Source organism: Tamandua tetradactyla, chromosome 16, assembly GCF_023851605.1.
Source record: "Tamandua tetradactyla isolate mTamTet1 chromosome 16, mTamTet1.pri, whole genome shotgun sequence".
NCBI classification, from domain to species: Eukaryota; Metazoa; Chordata; class Mammalia; order Pilosa; family Myrmecophagidae; genus Tamandua; species Tamandua tetradactyla.
In genome coordinates this window covers 27,851,724-27,876,466 of record NC_135342.1, presented here as the reverse complement: position 1 = coordinate 27,876,466, position 24,743 = coordinate 27,851,724, and the positions used below count along the sequence as shown (strand labels likewise).

General features: G+C 35.7%; 2 protein-coding genes and 1 pseudogene across 5 annotated transcripts in view; 1 reads left to right on the top strand and 2 right to left on the bottom strand.

Moving 5' to 3' along the window:
• The window catches only part of LOC143660037 (uncharacterized), a 142,364-nt gene extending 138,651 nt beyond the window's left edge, over positions 1 to 3,713 (bottom strand). The window contains exon 1 of the mRNA XM_077133380.1: positions 3,321 to 3,713. The gene's annotated coding sequence lies outside the window, so the exon portion shown is untranslated. The remainder of the gene's footprint in view (positions 1 to 3,320) is intronic.
• LOC143660064 (uncharacterized) lies at positions 3,206 to 22,369 on the top strand. 4 transcript variants are annotated; one of them, XM_077133463.1, is made up of 5 exons: positions 3,207 to 3,799; positions 4,873 to 4,937; positions 13,039 to 13,165; positions 13,473 to 13,568; positions 20,020 to 22,369. In XM_077133463.1, the coding sequence occupies exons 2-5, from the start codon at positions 4,911 to 4,913 to the stop codon at positions 21,213 to 21,215; spliced, it is 1,446 nt and encodes a 481-aa protein (XP_076989578.1). In that variant the 5' UTR covers positions 3,207 to 3,799; positions 4,873 to 4,910; the 3' UTR covers positions 21,216 to 22,369. The 4 variants fall into 4 exon arrangements, with proteins under 4 accessions (XP_076989580.1, XP_076989578.1, XP_076989577.1 ...); XM_077133462.1 differs by lacking the exon at positions 4,873 to 4,937 and having other exon boundaries at positions 3,207 to 3,472; XM_077133464.1 differs by lacking the exon at positions 4,873 to 4,937.
• LOC143660091 (S-adenosylmethionine decarboxylase proenzyme-like) lies at positions 17,142 to 18,181 on the bottom strand (annotated as a pseudogene).
• Positions 22,370 to 24,743: the final 2,374 nt, after the last annotated feature.

Below are 24,743 nucleotides of genomic sequence, written 5' to 3'. Positions count from 1 at the left end.
GGGTATTTGGTAATTCTGTATTTTCTGCATGATTGTAACTCAGAAGTTAGGATTTAAGGGATGATTATGATTACTGTATCATTATATAGCTATTTCTTTTTACTTTCTGGTATAATAGAGTAGACAGAGGGAAATACCTGAAATCTCTGAACTATACTTCAGCTGCCTTGATCTCTGAAAATGTCTGTGTAGCCTTTACTTCTGCCCTTGTGATTTTTTTTTTTTGCAGCTTCATTCAGTGTTTTAACATAATTACATTACAATTAGGTATTATTGTGCTGTCCATTTTTGAGTTTTTGTATCTAGTCCTGTTGCACAGTCTGTATCCCTTCAGCTCCAATTACCCATTATCTTACCCTGTTTCTAACTCCTGCTGGTCTCTGTTACCAATGACATATTCCAAGTTTGCCCTTGTGATTTTAAAACCTTGTGACTAACCCTCTTTTTTACTGCTTAGCGACTTTTATAAAAATGGTTTTTTTAATTGTAAAATATAACACATATACAAAGCAAAGAAAAGAAAAGCAATAATTTTCAAAGCACACTTCAACAAATAGTTATAGAACAGATCCCAGAGTCTGTCATGGGCTATCATTCCACCATCTCAGATTTTTCCTTCTAGCTGCTCCAAAACACTGGTGGCTAGGAGTATTAATACAGTGATCCAGCAGCCATACTCTTTTGTTAAATCCCATTTTCTCTGTTATCCCTTCTTCTTCTCCTTTAACCTTCTCCGAAGCTATAGGAATTGTTGGCAAACACTTATCTGTAACCACTTAATCAACTATAATCTATTGCCCTGATTTTTGATGATTGTATAACTTTTATCTTGTACCCTTGTGATTCTAAAAACCTTGTGACTGACCCTTACTAGTCCCCATTTTTTCCAGTTTTTCGACTTTAGGGTCTTATGATCACCAAAGACAACCCCTAGTGTTTATCAGTGAAGGGTCTTGGATCAGCCATGAACCAAACCACCTCAAGTCCAAAGTTATCTTGATAACAGAAGCTGGATCTAACCAAATTGGGCCTGCCTGACATGCACAGTCACTTAGACTTTAACCTAAAAGTGACTTATACCTCATTATACTACTAAAAATCTTGCCCATCATCATATTAAGGCTTCTGTTTTCTTAATATATTTTGTGACTAAGCATGTAGTCAATCTGCACATGCTCAATAACTAAATCACCTATAATTACATCATCTGGAACCATTGTACTCATTATCCTAAAATCTGCCCATATTTGATACTATAAAACTATCAGAATTACTGCAGTTCAGGTAGACAGATTTTGGAGCCAATAGGCCATCTGATCTCCTGCTTCACGCCTAGCAATAAACTCTTTCTTTGAAATCTCAGTGTCTCAGGAATTGGTCATTGAAAGCATCAGGCAAAAAATCCACTGCCTTTGTCTGGTAATGTGATTTTTCTGTAAACCTATATATAACTTCTCTAATAAAAAGTTGGTTCCTTCAAAAGATCAAAGAAATTAACAAACCTTTAGCTAAACTGACCAAGGGGGAAAGCACACACACACACACACACACACACACACACACACATATTACTAAAATTATGAATGCAAGAGAGGACATTAATCCCAACTTTACAGAAATAAAAAGGATTATAAATAAAAGAATACTATAAAAATCATGTCAGTATTATTAGATTACCTGGACTATAGTATCAGATCATTAGATTAGATTACCTGGATAAAAAGGCAAATTTCAAAGACACAACCTACCAAAACTGACTGAAAAAGAAATAGAAAATCTGAATAGACCCGTACATGTGATATGTTGAAGACCTAACACCTGGTAAGGTGAATGTGATCTTATTGAAAAATAGTCTTTGCATATGTAATCAAGTTAAGATGAAGTCATAGTGGATTGGGGTGGGCCCCGATTCCAATAACTTGTGTTCTTATAAGAAGGTCATGTGAAGACCCAGGGAGACAGGGACATAAATCCTTTCTATTACTGCCCCTGGTTTTCAAGTGATCCTAGTCCAGATCCTCATTTTACTGGCTGGCCCTAGTCATCTCTGAACTCCCCAAATCCCTTTTGTCATAATTACACTAGCCTTTACTTACTGAATAAATTCATGCCAGCCTGGGGAAAAGGTAGATTTTAGTGTTTTTATCTGTATGGCAACTTGGTTGGGGACCAAAACAATATTTGAGTCTCACACTCTTTCTTGGGCTCTTTTGTTCTGTTTTGTTTTTGCCTCTGTTCCACTAATCTCTCATGGTAAATAATATTGTGGAGAAATTTTACACTATTATAAGACAATAATATTGATCAAAACTGAGAAAAAGTTTTTTGGAGAGAGTCCCTTTTTAGAGCCACAAGAAAGACACAGCAGAGCAGAACAGAGCCACAAAGCTGAGAGAACTACAGAGTCCACCAGTTAGTGACCTTTGGAGATGGAGAACGCCCAGCCCCAGGGCATGAAACAAGAAGTCGAGAGAGAAAGCTAGCTGACTATCCCCAAGCTTGCCACGCGCCTTCTCAGTTGAGAGAGAAAAGCTGAATCCATTGGTCTTTCTTGGTAACATTTTCTTGGTGCCTTAATTTGGACATTTTTATAGCCTTGCTTTAATTGGGCCATTTTCTTGGCCTTAGAACTGTAAACTACACCTTATTAAATTCCCCTTTTTAAAAGCCATTCTGTCACATTGCATTCTGGCAGCTAGCAAACTAGAACAGGGGAGTTAGTTATCAACCCAGGGAGGGCTGGAAAGGAATAAAGTGCAACTCCAAATACTACAGAAGGAGGTTGTAAATGTAAAAACAATGTCTGTAAGACAGTGAAGGGTGTGGGATCCACAGACACATCTCAAAGAATTGAGATCGTATTTTATAAAAATCATGTTTTAAAACATGTATCAGACTTATTGGTTTGCTTCTTGCTTTTCCAAATAGTCGAATAAAAATGATGATCCCAAGAAATGCACCTACTAGTATTATCGTTTTCCAAATGAAGAGAGACTAAGTAACTAACCCATTTCACCTACCGTCTTACACGCATTGGTATCCACACACACACACACACACACACACACACACACACACACACACACACACACACACACACACACACACACACACAGCTGGACGCGGTTCTTCAGTTTCCGTGGTGCGGTTACGGTGTGAGACTCCCAAGTTTCACTTCCCAGCGCCGCGCTGGTCCCGTGTCACTCTCACCCATGCGCTCTAGTTAGTCACTAAGACTCCTAGAAGATTCGGGGCGCGGTAGCACGCTTTACTGTGGACATTCGCAAGCTGAGAGAAGAAAGTCAGTTAAGACTACTTACCACATTCTCTCCCTTGAGCCTGAGCACCTTTTCCGGTTCGGGACTACATTTCCCAGAAGTTCTTGTTGCCCGAATCAACACCCTATGCGAATATGGCGTCCTTTCCTTGTTTTTAGGAAAACATGCTGCGTCCTGAGGAAAGAGGAGGCCGGGTACGTGGAAGTTTATACTCAAGATGTGGTGGTGACCTCGAGTGGGACCCTAACTGCGAGTCTGCTTCTGAATCTCGGAGAAACCCTGGGGCGAAATTCTAGGCGGGCAGCAGAGGTAGCAAGCAGCCTGGCTCAGGCCGGGAACTAGCTGGAACACGGGGGCCAGAGGCCGTCATGTTTGCTCGGGTCCGACTCGGGACTACGTTTCCCGGAGGCCTGCGCGGGAGAAGAGCAGCTGCTTCCGTCACCGAAGGACCCGCAGTCCCCCTTGAAGGGGAGGTGCGCGGTGATCGGCCTGTGTTGCTGGGGCTCGACTAGGCTTCGCAGGTGCGTCTTCCCGGGACTGAAGTGGCTGGCGGGCGGGTCCAGGCCCTCGGGCGGAGTGAGCGGGTCAGACTGGAGTAGGGGCGCGAGGTATGGGATGTCGTGTGTGATGGTGACTTTGTGTGCTTATGCCTGTGTGTGTGTGAGGTCGGACTTCTGCGACTCTGAGGAGGGTGAATCCTGATTCTGTCGTGCGTGGAGCTGTATGTGCAACTGTACCTGTGTCCTCATGGTGGAACAATGATTGAGATCATGTAACTGTGTGATATTGTTGGGTGTGCAAGTGTGTGCAGAGAATCTGTGATTAAGCAGCTATGATTGTGTGTTTTCCAGTGTAGTGTGTGATTGTGTTTGTGTGTAAGTAAGCACTACTAAATATAACAGGATGTCTGTGACTATGTGAGAGTATGTGCGAGTGTGATTCTGTAACTGCGGTTGGGGATGCCAATAAAGTTGTGCCAAAGTGACATTGTGTATGCCTTAATGATGCGGATGTGTTATATTGTGTGTGTGTGTGTGTGTGTGTAGGAGTGAGTTGTAACTATGTGACCTGTAGTGTGTGGTATTGTAACTACATGTAGTGTTATATGATTGTATGTGGTGCTGAGTTTGAGGAGTCTAGCTGTGTGGGTGTGACTGTGTGTGACACGACTCTCTCCCCTCCCAATATACCCTCCCAGGGTTGGGTGTGAGATTATGGCTGTGTGACAATGTATAATGCCATTGAATGGGTGAGATGTACCTGTGATTTTATGTGTTTGACTATCTGGGTCCCCATGGTTGGGTGAATGATTGTTCGGTACAGTATTGGGTATGTGGGTATTGGGTGCTTGTGACTGCTCTTGTGACTTCAGTGCCCTGTCCCAAGAGATACCTGTGAGATTATTACAGATTCTGGGCTTGGACAGCACAGACTTCACCCCTTCTCCGTGACACTAGGAATAATCAGGATGGCCCAGATGGCTCTGCTCTAACTTGCCTTTCTCCATAGGGGTGGGTCCTGACTGACCTCTTCTCTGGTTAGTCTGAGAGGCAAAATAGGCCTGGTGTCTCATAATTCCGTTCTCCTTCCTCAGCTCTGTTCTTAGAGAGGTCCCCAGAGGAGGAAGGAAGAATGGCTGTTGACCAAGCCATGTACCAGGTGCGCTAAGGTTTCCTTTTTGCTTTCCTTCTTCTGGACCATCTTGTGTAGCACAGAGCATCAAATGACTTGGTTCCTACTCATTTCCATTCAAGAAAATGATGGGAAGCCGTTGGGTTGGACACACAGATCCCAGGATCCTCTCCGACTTTCCTCTACATAATGTTCATAACTTAATTTGGAAAATATCAGTTTTTCCTGTGTACTACATTTTTGTTTCTTGTTTTTACGTTATTTTAAAGAACTTGAAAAATAGGAAGTTAGAACAAAAGTAAAACTCTATCACTCAGACCACTGTTTGAACTATTTCCTTCCAATAAGTTTCCTATGAATGCATAGTATACATTATTTTCAAGATTGGAATATTACTGTATTAACATTTATTTTCTTGTATTTTCACTAAAAATTATATGTAACTATTATGTAGTTTTCTTTTTTTATTCTTGAATAAAACGTACAGAATAAAACATACAGAAAAGTGCTTAAAATATAGACATATAGTTTTAAAAGTGATTATGAAGGGAACCTATATATAACAAAACTTAAACTTCATTAGCAATCCAGAAGCCCCCTATTTATCTTTACCTAGAATAAGCCTATTTTCCCCACCTCTTTAGATAACCCTTACCCTGATGTTAGTGATAATTATCTTCTTTCTTAAAAATACAATTTACCACATCCTAAACAATATAATTTAGTTTTGCTTTAAAAAAAACAGTATGTATACAAATAAATTGTGCTGTGTAATCTTTTTTTTTCTCTTGGGTACATGGTCCACATGGAAGGTGAACATTCTACCACTGAATGCACCCTGTAATGTTCTTTTAAGTTCTGTTTTTCCTACCCAGTATTATGTTTGTAAGGTTCACCCTTGTTTTTCAAAATATACTTGTAGTTCAGACAGTTGGTTGTCTCTAATTTTTGATTACTTATAGCTACTCGTAGACAGTTGGTTGTTTCCAGTTTGGGGCTATTATAAAAGTGCTGTTCTGAACATTTTTGTACAAGTTCTCTGGTGCACACAGGCATGTTTTAGTGGTGTATAAACATAAAAATGAAGTTGCTGGGGAGCAATTCATTTAACCAGAGCTCAAATCAGATCAGAAAATAGAACACTGCCAGCACTCCAGAAGCATTTAGGTTGTTTCCAGTTGGGAACTACTATGAACAATGCTGCTATGAAAATTCTCGTACCTGCCTTTTTGTGCATATGCTAATGCACTTCTGTTGGGTATCTTCCTGGGAGTGAAATTGCTGGGTCACAGGTTATATTTATATTCAGCTTTAGTTGATATTGACAAATAGTTTTCTAAAATGGTTGTACTAATTTATACTCCTAACTTGCAGCATATGAGAATAAAGTTTTGGACAAGATTTACTAGAAATTACGCAAGATATTTCATAATAAAATGGTCAATCCATCAAGAAGACATACAGTTCTAAATGTAAATGCCCTCATATAAAAGCTTTAAATGTTTTTAACAGATCTAAAAGTAGACAAATCACAATCATAATGGGAGATTTTAGCATTACCTGATACAACAATCAGTATAAAATTAGTAAAGATATAGAAGTTCTGCATGACGTGATTGACAGACTTAACCTAATTGACATATATAGAACTGTACCTTAAACTACAGAATGCATGTTATTTTCAAATCCATATGAAACATGATCCACATTGTTCATATGTTGGACCATAAGGCAAGTCTCAACAAGTTTCAAAGGACTGAATTAATACTGTATGTTTTCTAAGCACAGTGGAATTAAGCTGGAAGTCAGAAGCAAAAGATACCCAAATCCAGTATTTGGGATTTAAGCAGTGTATTTCTAAATAGCCAAAGAATCAAAGAAGAAATTGCAGTGGAAATTAAAATTATTTTTAACTGAATGATAATGAAAATGTAACATGTCAAAATTTGTGGGGTGCTGTAAAGCAGAAGAAAAAATTACAGTAAATTAAAAGAAAAAGGGAATAAGCTCATTCTTATATACATGAAATATATATATTGAATGTATCTATATCCATTAAAATATCCAATGAATATGTAATAGGGAAAATCAATAAAAATTTTTTTAAAAAAGAGTTTTTTTTTCAGGGGGGGAATTAATAAAATGACAAATTCCTAGCAAAGCTTAAAGAATAAAAAAGATAAGACATACCAGATGTGAAAGAAATAGACAAAAGAAAAACCAACCACAGACTAGCTTTAAGGCTGAATCTCAATTGATTAATTCGTAGTTGGTACTTACTTGCACAATATAAGATGGCTGGAAACTGAGCTGAGCAGCTTTTTTTAGATATTCAATTTTGTTTTTATTTTTGTAATTCAGTTTCTTTACTGGACATAAGTGTTTTAAGTTTTGGATGGGCTGCAATTTTATTACAACTCATTTCTGTCATGAAAATATATTGACCTGAGCTATTTGTGTTTTAAAAATTTTAAATCTACCTCTAATTACAATTACAATTATTAGGGGGTTAATATTGTTAGTAGAGTTTGCATTTCTTAGGTGATAATGGATTAAGTATGCAGTTAGATCTCATTTGGAACGTTCAGCTGATTTATTATTTTCTTGAACCCTATTTCTACTTGGTTTTTGTGTGTCCAGAAGTACTGATAAACTGTGGAATCCTCTTTCTATCTTGGGTTATTGCGTGAGACCACACATAAAATGGTACCTTCCTGTTTTTGGTGCAGGTTTTCCTTTTTCTAGGGCAAACTGACTTTTTCAAAGTTCCTGAGTTTATTCTTTCTAGCTTGTGCAGATAGAAACAAGTATTTTATACCCGAAATAAAATAATACGATGAGAAAAAAAATCCATATGTAATAACTCCCTAATTAGTACAACTGAAAGCAAAGCAAAACTATTCATCTTCCTCTTTTGTGCACTTATTAAAATTTTTCTGTAGTTTACCATTATGGATTTACAGCCTTTCGCAGAGCATGTTTCAGTTAACTGGTAGTAGAGGCAGACTTTACCATGGTACAAGGAAGAGCAGCAGAAATATTCATAGTATATGGTTACACAAACTTTTCACTGCTTGTGTGCTTCCCTGATGACTACTCACTACTAATGCATGATCTGTAAATCCACAGCTTCTCTAATAAAGAAAAAAATATATTTTAATTCAAAGTGAAAAAATCTTCAGCTGGAGTTCATCTTAGAAATACAAGCCAGGGGAATATCTCCAACAAGTATGCTTTACCACGCAATTCAAACATGAATTCTGAATTTTTACCAATGACCTATTATTGAAAAAAATTAAGGTAAAAAATGTAGGATTATAAGGTGATCTGGAAATGCTGAACACAGAGTTTTTTATAACAAGTGTTAGGCAAGAATATTAAGGTTTTTTTCATTAAATTAGTGCTTGCAAATAAATGTAAGGTAAACTCTTTTGCTGAAATTAAAAAAAAACAAATTCTTTAGAATCACTTTCTAATGTAATTTCCACTCTCATCAGTTGCTTCCCTCAAAAGCATTCCCATTAGTGTTAGAATAGGCAATAACCCTGTATTCCTATTATGGAAAGGAAACTGAGGGTGGAATGAACATTTTGAGTGTCTAATGGATGAGAACCAAAGCATTGTTACATGGTTTTGGTCAGGCAAATGAATTGGGGAATAAATTAAAATAGAAAAGATTTAATCCCAGCAAAACTCGAGAGACTGATTCTCATCCTGATTTTCTCTTGTAGGAAACTCCAGGCTTTCAGCTAATGTTTTTCATCTGCACAATTCAAATAACTTTAATTCAGAGAATTCAAAACTTTCTCATATTTGGATAGATTACTGGGGACAAGGGCTTAGGAATTAATTGAAGAAGTTATTAAATCTGAGACAGTTCCACAATAAAAAGTATATTATGTAATAATAAGCAAAATTGACGTTTTAAAAACTTAAAGAAAATTTTTACATTTCAAGTGGGCACCTCATTCCATAGGAGATGGACTGTGGGCATGACAGGTATCTGCAGCTATTCAGAATTCTTTCTGAATTCAAAGATCGTATTCCCAAATAGAGTCACATTTTTTGGACCAGGGTTAAGACTTGAGCATGTCTTTTTGTGGGACAAAACTCAACCTGTACCAGACATCAAAACATGTTTTTAAATTATAATAAATACTGAGTCTGATACTGGCAAATGAATAGACAGATGGATCACTGAGCTAAAATAGAAGAACCACGAGTAGATCCAAATATGTGTTATCTATGATTAATGGTCATATTTAAATCAATAGGATATGCTCCTTAGTTACCTGCTCTAAGGCTCAATTTTTTTTTTGTTCTCATTTTAATATACAGTGACCTTGTTTTACATGAATTCAACACACGTGAGTTCAGGTATATGTGATTGGCAATCAAAAAATAAAGGCAGAGAGAATTACAGTTTTTTAAAATTATTTCTATGATTAATTTTGTTTACTTATTGTTGCTAGAGTGTTTATTTGCCTTATTTATAAAAAAATGTGTGATAAATGTTTGTATAAGAAATATTGATTAAGTATGGGGTTTGCTCTTATGCACAACTTTCAACTTATGTGAAGGGTCTTGGAACGTATTGGTCATGTAAAAGGAGGTCCTATTGTATCTGAAGTCAGTAACTTTTTTTTTCCTTCATGGTATATAAAATACATTTTAGGTTTGCTGAAATACTGTATTATTGCTATGTGACTTTGGAACACCTGGGTAGCCCTCCAGGGGAAAAATTATGTTAGCTTCTTAACTTATATCAAAATAAAGTTCAAATTGGAGATTTAAGTGTATCAAATGAAACCCTAAGAAATTATAGAAGAAAGAAATTTATGTAAATATAAATATGGATAGGATAGGGTGAGAAAGTACTTACCTAGAAGCTATAAAAAGAAAAGTTGATAGTTTTGATTTTTTGCATGGTAAAAACACATATGCAAAGTTAATTTTTTTAAAAAAACAGAACAGAGCTAGAAGGGTGAGAATGAGTAGTGCTATGTGCGTGGTGGGGGAGATTGCCTGATTGTCTTGCACTTGGGAAGTGATAATATGTGATTTGGGAAGTTTTTAGTCCTGCTGGTCTCAGGGCACTGTGTTTCAAGCCCAAGGGCACCAGGTTGGTGTCTAGCCTAGGGATCTGAGGGCTGCTAAGAAGGGAGGTCATAGCAGCTCTTTCTTGTATCCAGGCCAATATCCTCATTGAGGTAGGCCAAGTCTGATCTGCGTCCCTGGGCTGAGGCAGGAACCTGGGTTGTTTGGGTGTCTAGGGAAAATCTGAGTCCTTATCATCACTCAGATCCAGCTACCTAGTACTTATTTTGTTTTAGCTAGAGCCAGGGGTTTCTAAGGTTGGGAAAAGGTAGGATTTATTCCATGCTCCCACTCACTAGAGTTATGGCATAAGAAAGTGGAGTTAGTTTTATCTGGTCAGTCTGAGAACTATTAGGCCAGTGTGGTTTTAGTATATTTCTTTGCTTCCCCAGTCCTGCCTTCTCAGAACACTCCTTTTTCTCAGAAGGGCCCTGAGGAAAACTGATCATTTCCTGCAATAGAATAGCCATGGACCAGGTGAGATGATGCTTTTTCTTGTCTTTATGACATTCAGTTGTCATCTTCTTTAAAAAAAACAAAAAAGCGTACAAACATTTGCCATTCTTATTCTAGCATTTCTGGCTAACTGGATCTCCCTGAAGGATTCTGGTCCTCATTTCCTTTCACTCTAGCCAGATAGTACCATAAAACATCCCTGAGTGCTCCCTCATCTTTTCCACTAGCTTTACTATTTTCATTCAATAAAACATTTAGCATCTCCTTCCTTCGCCCTCTGCCAGGGATCAGGATGGAGAAGAAATGCATTCTCTTAAAGGAAACAAAAACAAATCTGTAAAATGTACTTGTCCTGTATAGACAGTGATTTGTTGAGGTGGAGGTATGAGTTGTCTAGCTGGCAAGAAAAGTGAAAAAGCCAAGATTCTCTTGGTTTGTGATTGTTTGGGAATTATGGGTTATATTGGTGGCTGATACAGAGCTCTGCTACTCTGCTAGGGCATCCAGTGGAAAAGTCTAATTTGTGGTTCAACAGGAAGTGTGGATCATGAGGAATTTCTCTATGAATCAGCGATACTGATTTTCTTTACCTCATATATAAGGGTAGGAATCATGGATTGAGTTCAGCTCAGTGTATATGTTGTTGAGATCATACTGTGAGAGCTCAAAGGAACTTTATAAATCTTACCCAGTAATATCTATGTTGCAGAAAATTCTATACCAATAAAATGATAATTATTAAATAATTTGTAGTAATAGGAAATAATTCTTTTAACAGTATGTCAGAAGAGTGAACTAGAATTTATGAGAAAGTAATTATTTTTCAGAGATAGAGCTGTTTTAACTTTTTTTGTCAAATATTATATGTTAAAAATTAAAGGAGTGTTAAAAGAGTAGGGCCCTGCCCCATGAAATGACAACCATGAAAGGAAATGAGTCCTCCTCCAGAATGGCAGATACCATCAACTCTTTTTAGCTGATGCCAATGGAATTTATCCCATGTTTCTAATTTATATTCCTATATTTCTCTTTCTTGATAATCAATTTTCAGCAATTTTTAGTAATGTACTTGCAGGCTCTGTGTGTATATATATATATATATATATATATATATATATATATATATATATATGTCTACTTCCTTTCCTGACAGCAGGGTCGTTATCACCTTTTTTGTTTAAATCATGATCAGGACTTTGCAAATTTTCTATTGTAAATATTGCTGCGCTTTATGTAAAAACTCATTATGGGAAATATCAGACATATTAAAAAGAAAGTAGACTAGTCATATGAAATCTTCCAACTTCAATAATTATCAACTCAGAGTAAATGTTATTTCATCTATAGCCCCACTTTTTTGATCCATGGGCTTTTCTCCTACCCCCATTCTCACCTCAGATTAATTTGAAACAAATACAAATTGTTATGTATTTCTTAAACATAAGGATTATTTTAAAAATATAACCCTTATGCCACTACTGCCTCTAAAAAAAATAACAATAATCTTGTTAATATCATCAGTATCTAGTCTGTGTTCAAATTTCTATTATTGTCTCATTTCTCTTAAACTATTTGTTTGAATTAGGCCTGTACATTGCAATTGGTTAATGGCCTTTCTGTACTTTCTTTCTGGGGAGTTTTTGTTGTTGTGAAAGAAAAAATAAACTCGTTCAGTTGTCCACTGTCTAAATTTTGCTGATTGCATCCTGCTATCGTTTAAGTATTTCCTATAAATTGATAGTTAGTTGTAGAAGCTTGATTGGATTCAGTTGGGAGTTTTGATAAGACTATTTCATAGGTAATGATGTTTAATTCCAGTAAGAGGCACATTATATCTGGTTATCTCTCTTCTTGTGATAGTAGCCATTGGCAACCATTATCTAGATCCATTAATTTATTAGCAGTTGCAAAATGATATTTTAATTGTCTGTCTCATATATTAGACATAATGCTTCTATCTGTAAATTAAAACTTCTCATCAACTATTTAGTTATGCTGAAGGACAGTTCATGTAGGAAAGATTCTTTCCCTTTATTAACCAGTTTTCAAAATAATGTGTTGGCTTCTTAGCATCCTCCAAAGGTGACCACGGAATTTTTCTAATATCATTGTGAATTTATGATTTAAGCATTCTATGATCTAAACATTTTTGATGGGAGCAATCGATTGCATCTATTATCTTTATAATTTGGTGCTCAGTTTGCCCAATTTCTGGCCCAAGGGAGCATCTTTAAGGCTTCTGAATCTTTTAGACATACTTCTAATTGTTTTTGGTAGCTTCCTTGCTTTCTGGCATGCTCATCCTGTGCATTTCCAACTCAATCCTGAAATGCGTTCTTTCTACAAAGAACCTGATTGCTTTGGTTTGAAAATAGTATTTAGAGACCAAAATCTAGCCACTAGAGTGCTCATTGCTTCTGGGTTGGTCATTGTTTCATATATTCCTGAGATCTAAAGATATTGGTTCCCAGTGACACCAATATAGTTACTATTTATTTTTATCCATAATAAAAACACAATAGTCTCAGAAGTATTTATTTTATTACTTAAGTCATATATATACTTATTGTTTCAGGAATCATTGATGTTCAGTGATGTGTCCATAGACTTCTCTCAGGAGGAGTGGGGATTCCTGGACCCTAGTCAGAAGGACTTGTACAGAGATGTGATGTTGGAGAACTACAGCAATTTGGTTTCAATCGGTAAGGGAAACTATACCAGTAATTCGTAGTCCTCTCTCTGGAATGTCAGCTTCTTCCACAGTGAATTTCTCAGCTACTTTTCAAATTACCAATTGAATTTCTGCCTCCTGTTTCCAAATAAATGGTTTGAGTTGGAATAAGAAGAAAGAGCAGGAAATGCAACCCAAATAGGCTATACTGGAGCTTCATCTTCAACTTTTCTTGGTTGACCTTGTAGTGGCATCTCACCCTTGATCATCAAGGGACTAGATCTGATTTCTGGGATACCCACAGCATAACCATGTTCTAAATCTTTTCTTGTGAGCAGGACTTTACATTCCTAAGCCTCAAGTGATTTCCTTATTGGAACAAGGGAAAGAACCCTGGATGGTTGGCAAAGAGCTGACAAGAGGCCTGTGTTCAGGTAAGTGAGAGATGATTGAATAGAAGCAAGACTGTATAGATATTAACTCAGCTGGTTATTGAGGACATAGCATCTTTGATAAGTTATCTTGGAAGATCCCATTAAGACCCTAGGCCTGTGGAGAAAAGTAATTCTTTTTAACCTGAGCTTTCAGATGACCTATTTTATCCCTTCCCCCACTTAGCACACTTTCTTCTTAAATACTGCTTCTTCAGTATTTTTTCTTCAATACTGCTCTGAATTTCAGTCAGAAGATTCCTTTCACTTCCTCTCAAACTTTTAACCTTTTTTAGATACATTAGACTTATATAAATTTTTCTGTTACCACCTCCAAAATAATGTACGTGTGTCTGTGTGTGTGTGTTGCTATGTGTGTTTGATTATGTCTGTACCTCCCCTGTCCCAGTGTGATAATTTTTATGGCTGCCTACCAATGATTCATTTCATCAACTTGTTTTGGAGTTTTCCTTTAACAGTTATGATTTCCTAATTTGGGCAAAGGTATCTTCCAGGTGCTGCAGTTTACTAATTATGTCATGTATTAAGAATTCAGAGTCTAGAAGTGGTGCTAAAATGTATCCATAAAGTAGACTCCAGTAAAAGAGAAAGTCAATTAGGGAGCATGGCAGAAATATGTAGAAGTGGAATTAATCCATTTTGAAGTTGTGGTTGGGTCCTTGGAGGTGATTGCAGTCATGATATATAGAGACAATGTTGGGGTAAAAAGTTCTGTGCCTGTATTGAAAAGGAAGTGGTGGCAGAGAAGAAGAGATTTGGAATGAAGGAGTAGAATTTGAAGAGTACTTATTGAAAACTGCTATTTACCAATCATTGATCCATGTGCTGGGGATATAGTATTGAGTAAAAGATTCAAGCTCTGCACTTCTAGAGCCTACTTTCTAGAAGGTAAGAAAGAAAATAAACATGTATCAAACATACATATTTAGTATGTCATATGGCAATAGATGCTACAGGAGGCTAGAAGAGGCCTTTCTGATGATGAGATATTTCAATAGAGACTAAAGAAAGTGAGGAAACAGATGATGTGAATATTTGATGAAAGAGCAAAGTCACTGAGGTAGGAGCTTGTTGGTACCCACCACTGTGACTGGAGCAGAGGGAGGGAAGAGGGAAATGTATAAGAGAAGACCATCAAAATGGCAGGGAGTATCTGTGTTTCTGTGCTGAGTGTGGGAAGGATGGTGCATGCAGATTTTGGGGGGTCTTATGGGACTTGGTATAGGCTTTGAATTTTATTTTGAATGAGATGAAAAGTGATTGGATGATTTAAACAGAGGAGTGACATGATCATGTTTTTAAGGATCACTCTAGCTCAGAGGTTCCTAACCTTGGACTGTTCTGGATAGAATTTAGGGGGTTCATGAATCTGAATGAAAAGAAAAAAAAAGATATTTCTTTTTAATAACCTCTAATTTAAATTTACTATTTCCTCCTATTATGATGTATGCAACAAATCATAGTAGTAGTAGCAGTTCCTGTGACTTTGACATGAGTGGAAATCACAGATATTTTCATATCATTTCATATGAAAACATTTTGAAATATCATTTATGCTCATTACTGTTTCATAATTACTGTAGTACTAGGTTCACTGCTAGATCTTGTTTGTTCTTTTTTTGTTTCTTATGTATTAAGCAAACTTTTATTAAAGCATAAATTGTGGTACAGAAATACATTTCAACTGATTTAAATCCAGCATTATGAGGAGAGAATTTATGGCACTAAAATCTGCTACATTAAGAATTAGATTACTATCCAGTCTACTGTTTTCCTTTTCCTAGGCTTTCTTCAGTTGAATTTTATATACTTTATCATTAGGCAGAATTCTGCTTTTTAAAACAATTCAGATCTCAAGCCAACGATATCATCAGATCTACTAGGATACTGTTAAAGAACAAAATCCACTTCGAGTGTTGGTCCTCAAGAAACAAAAGCACCAAAACATTGTATGCTATACTACTTACAGAATCAAACTGATTACACATTGACTTTATGCTTTTTTGATGAAACTTTTAATAATATGCTCAAAATCAGTCAGAACAGTGTTTCAAACACCTGATTTCAAATCAAGCTGGGTTTTTTTAGGAACAGTGATACAAGAACGTATTTCGTCTGTAAGTAACTGAAGGAACAGAACACTGTGGGACCAATCCAGATTGAACTTAAAATATATATTGAGGATAAGAATGCAGAATTTAGTTAGCTTCACTGTTCTCTCAGCTGCTTAAATTCCACAGAATTTATTTAAAAGATGCCTGCTCTTGACAGCCTGTATTTCTTATCATTTCCCACTTTTTTGGAATTTTGTGTTGTTTTATGACTAGCATTCTGCTTCACTGTGAAGGCCTGAATAACCTAGAAAACTGTCATTCTGAGCATTCACTTCATTTATTCTACCAAATCATGATGAAAGGAACACCACTGAGAAGAACAGATGCAGTCAGAATACTGTTATACACATCACAAAGTCACAAAACTTTAAGTCACAGCGTAGAAAAGGCACTGATTCTGCTTTGAACCAAAGCTTCCAATGTATCATTAATGGGAATTAGTGGAAATGTTTGCTAAAGTAAAAGTTAAAGTGAGTGATCTAAACTGACTTGACTTACTGAATCCAGTACAATCCTTAAGCTAAATCTTCCTGCTAGTAAATTTTGTGACAAACGTCATTTATAATAAAAGCATGGTGCTGGTGATGAGCTAATCTCATTTATGATTCACTGAGGAACAGGGCATGTTTAAGATTTCCATACAGTTCTGCCCATGCACCCTAATCTCAAGCTGCAATACTCTAATGTTTATTTTTGTCACCATCTGCCAATAAAATTACTTGGTCTTAAAAGAAAATTGGGACCAGGGTCCCCTCCCCTGTCCCAATAGTGTAACAGTGTATTGCTTTATTTGGGGGTCTGAGGGGAAGAGACTCCATGGTGAAGGCTACAGAGAGAGGGGGCAATAGTGTTAAAATTGTTCACAAAATGAATAACTGCAATCATTTTCTTAAGAGGATTTGACTCATGGAAGAAAAACTTTAATTGCTATTGCAAAAAACATCTATATGAAGTAGGAAGTTGTTTCAGTAACATTAGCAGAGAATATGTTCTAGAAACCAGAGGTAACTCAATATAAAATACAGGCAGCAACATAATACAGCAGTCCCAGATGGTTAGGCTCAGGCCACATGTACTGAGGCTACCAGTCTTGTCTGTGGGGGAATTTTGGTTAGTACCTGGAGAAATGTTGCACTATTTATAAAACAAATTATTTGCACAAGTGTTACAAAATTTCATACAGTAAAAGGGTTTTTCTGCATGTACTTCCGTTTCACAGCAAGGGTGGTATAGAATACCTAAACAGAAGAGAGCGTTTATGCAAAATATCTAATTCCTTGATATATAATTCATACAAGTCAAAATGATTACACTGTGTTTACAACTAGGGCTTCCTGCAATTGCAAGGTGGTGGTTATGGAAAGCATGGCCCCTGGTATAAATATCTAGAAAGCAGCCACCACCTTCTTCTATGTATGTCTTCTTTTTTTTTTTATTTTTCTTAACTCTGCTGTTGTTGCTCATTCTTAGCAAAGCTGGTAAAAACAAAGTTGTAATCATTGAACATAGCACTTGGACAATCCAGACATTTAAAATCTTCAGTCTCCTGGGGTGAAGAAAGCACTGTGTAATATTTGGAACTCTGATTTACAAAGAAGGTGGTCATGAATTTTCCTGGCTTGATTTGGAACTCTGATTTACAAAGGTGGTCATGAGTTTTCCTGGCTTGAAGACTTCACAACTTCCCTGATAAGGTTATCATAGGAGGTCTGACTTAAGTTTGTTTCAAAGCTAACATAAGAAAATTCTGGTTCTGGAGTGATGGAAATAGTCCAATAAATTCCATCTGATTTCATTCCATTTATTGACTATCCACAAGGATTGAACAGTGTGGCATCAATGACAACCTGGTGTCGGTTATGAATACCACTCTTGTGAGTGACATACTTTGTGGTTACACCATCTTTCAGGTAGAACTGGTCCATAACTACTGGGTCAAGCTCAGCCATCAGAATTTCCAGGGTTTCATCTGGCTGACTGATTACACAACTCTCTGGGAAATCCAGAGTATACAAGTACCAAAAGTCAAACATCACCCGTCCCATACAATGTGCTGCTCCATTTAGGAAAATTGCATTAAGAAACCCTTTTTCTTCCTAGAAGAAAGATGGGTACCTTGGTGAAAAGGCTTCATGAAATTCTTATGAGAATAAAAGAAGCTTTGAATTAAGTCAAATCCACTGTATTGCCTAGCAAACTTCAACAGGGTTACCTATGCTTTAAAGTAAGAGAGTGGTACCACATGTGTTCACAATGAAATGTCTTGTGGAGACAAACATGCTACCCTACTGAGTACATGAGCTTCCTGTTTATGTTTTTTCACACTTATGATTGAACACTGCACATCTTTCAAAAGTATGTCCTGCTCAGATCTGAGATGGTGCAAAGATCCCCAGAGCCTTGGTTTGCATTGGGCTGTTGCTGGGAGAACCAAACCTCCAGCAGCTTCTTGGTCCCTCTGAAAAAATGTGCAACTTCCATCACTGTGAGACTAGTGAACAACCAATAACCACAGAAAATCAACTAAATTAAGTTTTTTCACCCTCTGCTGCAGATTGTTCCAGCTGTGTTCTAAAGTTCAGTTTCCTTTTATTTATTTTTGCTGTAATTTTATATTAACTTTTTTTTAAAGGCTTAATAAAATTTTCCTGGCTTTTTTTGTGTATGTGTGAGCAAAGGTTGAACATGTGTCTGCTGGAAACAAGAGACAAATACAGTTCAATCCCTTGTAATTTGCTCTTTCCCTGTTACAGAGAGTAGGGTGAGCAGTAGCTAATGTCGCTGGCCATGCTATATAAGCTTAGATCTGGTTATTTGATGTATTAATAAAGACAAAGATCCAGGCAGAGGGATGAAGCCTTGTGACTTCCCTGATAGGGAAGAAGAACTTCCTATGTGTAATGAACTGAAAGGCAGCGAGTGTTGTCAGGCTTATAATCAAGTAGGAGTATAGGGAGAGAGGAGGTTAGAGAGGCAGATAGGACCCACATCATTCAGCCTTTGTGATTTTGAGAAATTTGGAATTTGAGCAGGGGAGGGCCAGGCCAAACATTGTTTAGGTGCCTGAATAGATCAGTGGGTGTGAAAACTTAATTGAAAGACTGGGGTAGGAGACTATTTAATGCATTTCATTATTCATGTTTAGAAGGGGGCATTTGCAGTGGATATGGAAGAGGGCAGTTTTAAGTGTTACTTAAGAGCTGAATTAGATGATATTTATTGCAAGATTATTATGCATATAGGAGAAAAGAATCATGCTGATATGAATTCCCTGTTTTTGACTTGAGATGTTCCAACAGTCTCCACTTTGATATCCTAAAACCATTAATTTCCTCATATTCCTACTTTTGGTAAGAAATTCTTCCATAATAACAATCCAGGACTGAGCACTTTGAGTCATTTACGTACATTTTTCCTTATCCTCTCAGTAATCATGAGTGAAGGATTCTTTCACTTTTATAGATGAAAGACACTCAGAGGGGTTAAATAATTACCTTAGAAATTAGAGCTTAGAGCTGGGGCTTAGCAGTCATCAGTGTGCTTATGATTCCAATTATTTTCCCATGGCAGTAAATTACACCATCTTATTTTCTTTCCTTCTGACTTAAATTCTAGCTGCCTCCCTCTTCAGTCACTGATGTGAAACATCTGCAGTGCTCTCCTCTCTCCTACCAAGATTAACATCACAGAATTTCAAGGCAAATGAATTTTCACTGAATCTCCAATACAGAGTCATAGAAGAGTTTTCCCTATTTGCTACTATCAGCAAATTAGTTGAATACCATAGAATTGTCTCAGGCTATTACCCAATGTCAGTGATTCTCTAATACTTCTTCATATTTTATCCCATATATCCTTTAAAAGAGCCTAAGAATCTTCTATATGCATTTATTCTTCTTCAGAGACCTTTAATGGAGGTCAGAAAATAATCCATGTTTTGTAATACATATTGTACGATGACACACTCTCCTTATTTACATATACATGCATGCATATATCTGTCTATATACATATTTATTGTTTTATATATATAATCATCTTTTACTATGGAAGATGACCCAAGTTTTCCAGATGGCTCTGATTCACACCAGTGTTTGAGAATCATTGTGGTAATTTATTTCCATAATGTCTTCCCTATACTTCCAGTATTATATCTCATTATTTTCTATGCATTTCTTAACCATTTTTCAGATTACACAGGCATATGAGAACTGTGTCATTTATGACTAGATATTATTTTACTTTAATTTTTCCATTGCTGTTATGAAAGTTTAACTTTTTGAAAATAGGAATAAAGTTTAACATTTTATTTCTTTCAGATCTGGAATCAATGTGTGAAACCAAGTTATTATCTCTAAAGAAGGAAGTTTATGAAATAGAATCATGCCAAAGGGAGATAATGGGACTAACAAGACATGGCTTTGAGTACTCCAGTTTCAGAGATGTTTCGGAATATAGGAGCCATTTTGAAGGGCAGTTGGAATATCAAAATGGGCATTTCAGTCAAGACATATTCTCTCATGAATACATGCCCACGTACATTCAACATACTTTCCTTACTCTACAACAAATAATTAATAATGAAGAGAAACACTATGAATGTAAGAAATGTGGAAAGGCTTTTAGTCAGAACTCACAATTTATTCAACATCAGAAAATTCATATTGGTGAAAAATCTTATGAATGTAAGGAGTGTGGGAAATTCTTTAGTTGTGGGTCACATGTTACTCGACATCTCAAAATTCATACTGGGGAAAAACCCTTTGAATGTAAAGAATGTGGAAAGGCCTTCAGTTGTAGTTCGTACCTTTCTCAACATCAAAGAATTCATACTGGTAAGAAACCCTACGAATGTAAGGAATGTGGGAAAGCATTTAGTTATTGCTCAAATCTCGTTGACCATCAAAGAATTCACACCGGTGAAAAACCCTATGAATGTAAAGTATGTGGGAAAGCCTTTACTAAGAGCTCACAACTGTTTCAACATGTGAGAATTCATACAGGTGAGAAACCCTATGAATGTAAGGAATGTGGGAAGGCCTTTACTCAGAGCTCAAAGCTTGTTCAGCATCAGAGAATTCATACTGGTGAGAAACCCTATGAATGCAAAGAATGTGGCAAAGCCTTTAGTAGTGGCTCAGCACTTACTAATCATCAGAGAATTCACACTGGTGAGAAACCTTATGATTGTAAGGAATGTGGGAAGGCTTTTACTCAGAGCTCACAACTTCGTCAACATCAGAGGATTCATGCTGGTGAGAAACCCTTTGAATGTCTTGAATGTGGGAAGGCCTTTACTCAGAATTCACAGCTTTTTCAACATCAGAGAATTCATACAGATGAAAAACCATATGAATGTTATGAATGTGGAAAGGCCTTTAATAAATGCTCAAACCTTACTCGACATCTTAGAATTCATACTGGTGAAAAACCATATAACTGTAAGGAATGTGGGAAGGCATTTAGTAGTGGCTCAGACCTCATTCGTCATCAGGGAATTCATACTGATAAATAGTAAAAATTGAAACTCTTGTCATTTTCCAAATATTTTGAATACAATATTCATGTTTGATAGTTACCCTTTTCAATATTGTTAAAATTGCTTCACAGTTTATTTTATATTTAAGTTTTTTGTGTTTTTTTATTTTTATTTTTTTTGCATGGGCAGGCACTGGAAATTGAACCCGGATCTCTGGCATGGCAGGTGAGAACTCTGCCACTGTGCCATTGCCTGCCCTATATTTACGTTTTGATACAAATGTATTTCACTTTAAGATATGAATCAGGGTCTAAATGAACAGTTTCCTTCTTCCCCACTCCCTTCCCCCAAAGTCTTATCTCAACATGTTATTCCATAACTCTTTCCTTCCACATTATTTTATTCAACCTTCTTGATGATATGTTATATTCTTGTTTATATTTGATTGTGATTTAGTGCTGTGTTTTCTGATCTATATATTTGTGCTTGCACTAATACCATACTGCTTAAATCATGTTACCTTTAATATTTTTAAATTCCTAATGGAATTAGAACTTTGTTTTATAGGCCAATGGCAATCCTTTTGTTTCATGTCAAAAATTTATACTTTCTTATTGTAAAACAGGAAATGAGAACATGTTAAAAAGAAAGTAAAGCTTACTTGTAATTATGCAACTGGAAATGAGGACTCTGAAATTGGCAAATCCTACCAGACTTTGTTTTATAAAGTGTAATCATGATCCACATGTTATACTTTCACTTACTTTTGCCATACCAAAATGTATCATGATTGCCACCTCAGTAAATGTAGATTTTTATAATTTAATGATATCATTATTCTTACTGATGAATTACAATTTCTGCAATTATAAAAGCTGCCTGATTAATATGACCCAAAATTCACCTTGGAAGGCTCATTTTTTCTTTTAAAAAATCTATTTTAAGTGCTGATATTATCCAGATTTTGTCCTTGTAAAATGTTCCTTTTCATTGATAGCCCTAATCTCAATTCCATACTAAAAGGTAACAATTTTTGTCAAAGAGTTGTTTAGCATACCAGATTTTTTCTATTTTTTACTAACATACCCATTGTTTGTATTTATTTCTTATCTATAAGTATATATAGTCATGTTGTATGTATTGGTTTGCTGTGAGGATTCAATGACTAAATAAATGTTTAAAGTACTTAATATTTCTATCACATAGTTAATATTTAGTAAAGGTTATTCCATACTATCACTGATACATTCATTTTCATAATTGTCAGTATTATTTATGGAAAGCACTTTTAACCATGTTGTCGATACCGTGTCAAAATCAGAATTCATAGTGGAAAAAAGAAATGAATGTAATTAGTTTAGGAAAGCCTTTTCCCATCACTCATTATTATTTAGCGTGGAAGTAAAAAGAATGGAAAAGTATATGTGAATAGTCTTCATTGAGATCTCATATTTTATGCTGCATAAAGATTAATAATAGTCTGAAAACCTTTGGCTATATTGGAGGATTGTTGAAAGTGCAGCTGTCAGAAAAGCAAGGAGAGATAAGAATATTTTTCCAAATTATTAGTTCTAGAAAAAGCAGAAACATTCAGGCCCCATTGTTTGGTCAGAATGGTTGAAACTAACATAGGATAATCATCAAGTATCTGAATATAATTTAATGTCACCTCCATTAACAAGCATTAAAGAATTAAATTCTTAGAATACGCATTAAGTGAGAATGAAAATTAGAACACTATAAAGTCCACAAGTGGTAATCAAACTGCATTCAGATATAGTTTTAAAGCCTAACATGCATGGATATATTAAAATACTAGAAAGATTATTAAAATCAGTATAGAATGCAAGGAGCTAAAACAACAGCAAAAATAAATCCAAAATGTGGAAGGAAGAATGTACTATTGGGTATAAAAGGTAGAAATAATTTAAAGAAAAATTAATTTTTTTAATCTAGACATTTTTTTGACATTAAATAAAAAACAAAACAAACCACCAAGCATGTAGATAAATCTTAGTGATTCTGATGAGGAAGTAAAGATGACAAATAAATGGTGTGAATGAGAAATGGAACTGACTTTTAAAAATGACTCTATTTTCCTGGGTGATTAAATTGTTCTGAACCTGTGGTGAGGTTGCATAATTCTGCGAACATACTAAAAACCATCAAACTCTACATTTTAATAGGGTCAGGATTATGGTATGTGAGTTATATCTCAATTTTAAAATCTTTAAAAGTCAGTACTAGATATTTATAATATTTGGAAATCTAGACAAAAATGTGACTTTTATAAGAATTGACTTGAGAAGAAGTATAAAATATTAAGATTCCGTTCCAAAAATGAAATATAAAAATTATATATATATACATATATATATAAAGAAGTCCGTAAAGTAAATACTTTTATATGTGAAATTGATGAAATGTGCAAGGAACTCTTCCAGGATACAGACTGAGCTAGCAAGTTATATTTTTTTAGGAATTCTTCATAATGTTGATGCTAAAACTTTGTTAGGAGAACACAAAAAGATAACATATCAAAATCAGTTATGAGAATATGCAGCATAATAAATTAGAAAATCATACCTATAATTTATGGAAAGAAAATTTAGGAAAAAATTTCCAAAACTAGGAAAAAAGATTCTGATAAATCCTTAAATAAACTTACTATTCCCTTTCTGAAATTTGGAAGTCAGGTTAATTTAAATTATATAATATTCCTTAGTATCTGAACTTGGAATCCAAATTGATGTGGATGGCAAGAAATTATTTTGTTGTTGTTATTCTTTTTTTTCTGATTTTTTTTTAAACATAACATACAAACACAAACATTCTTACCATATGGTCATTCCATTCTTGATATATAACCAATAACTCACAATATCATCACATGGTTGTATATTATCACCGTGATTATTTCTTAGAGCATTGCATCGATTCAGAAAAAAAAATAAAGTGAAAAGAACTCATGCATACCATACCCCTTACCCCTCCCTCTCATTAATTGCTTGTATTTCCATCTACCCAACATATTTTAGCCTTTGTTTCCTTTACTTTTTTTTCTATACCCCTTATTATTCCCTTTCATTGATCACTAGGATTTCAATCTACTAAATTTATTTTAACATTTGTTCTCCCTATTATTTATTTTTAATCCATATGCTTTACTCATCTATCCATACCATAGATAAAAGGAGCATCAGACACAAGATTTTTACAATCACACAGTCACAATGCAAAAGCTGTATCATTATACAATCATCTTCATGAAACATGGTTACTGGAACACAGCTCTACATTTTCAGACACTTTCCTCCAGCCTCTCCAATATTCTTTAACTAAAAAAGTGATATCTATATAATGCATAAGAATAACCTCCAGGATAACCTCTTGACTCTGTTTGAAATCTCTCTGCCATTGACACTTCATCTCATTTCTCTCTTCTCCCTTTTGGTCTAGAGGGTTTCCTCAATCCCTTGAAGCTGAGTCCCAGCTCATTCTAGAATTTCTGTCCCATGATGCCAGGAAGGTTTACACCCCTGAGAGTCATGTCTCACATAGGGA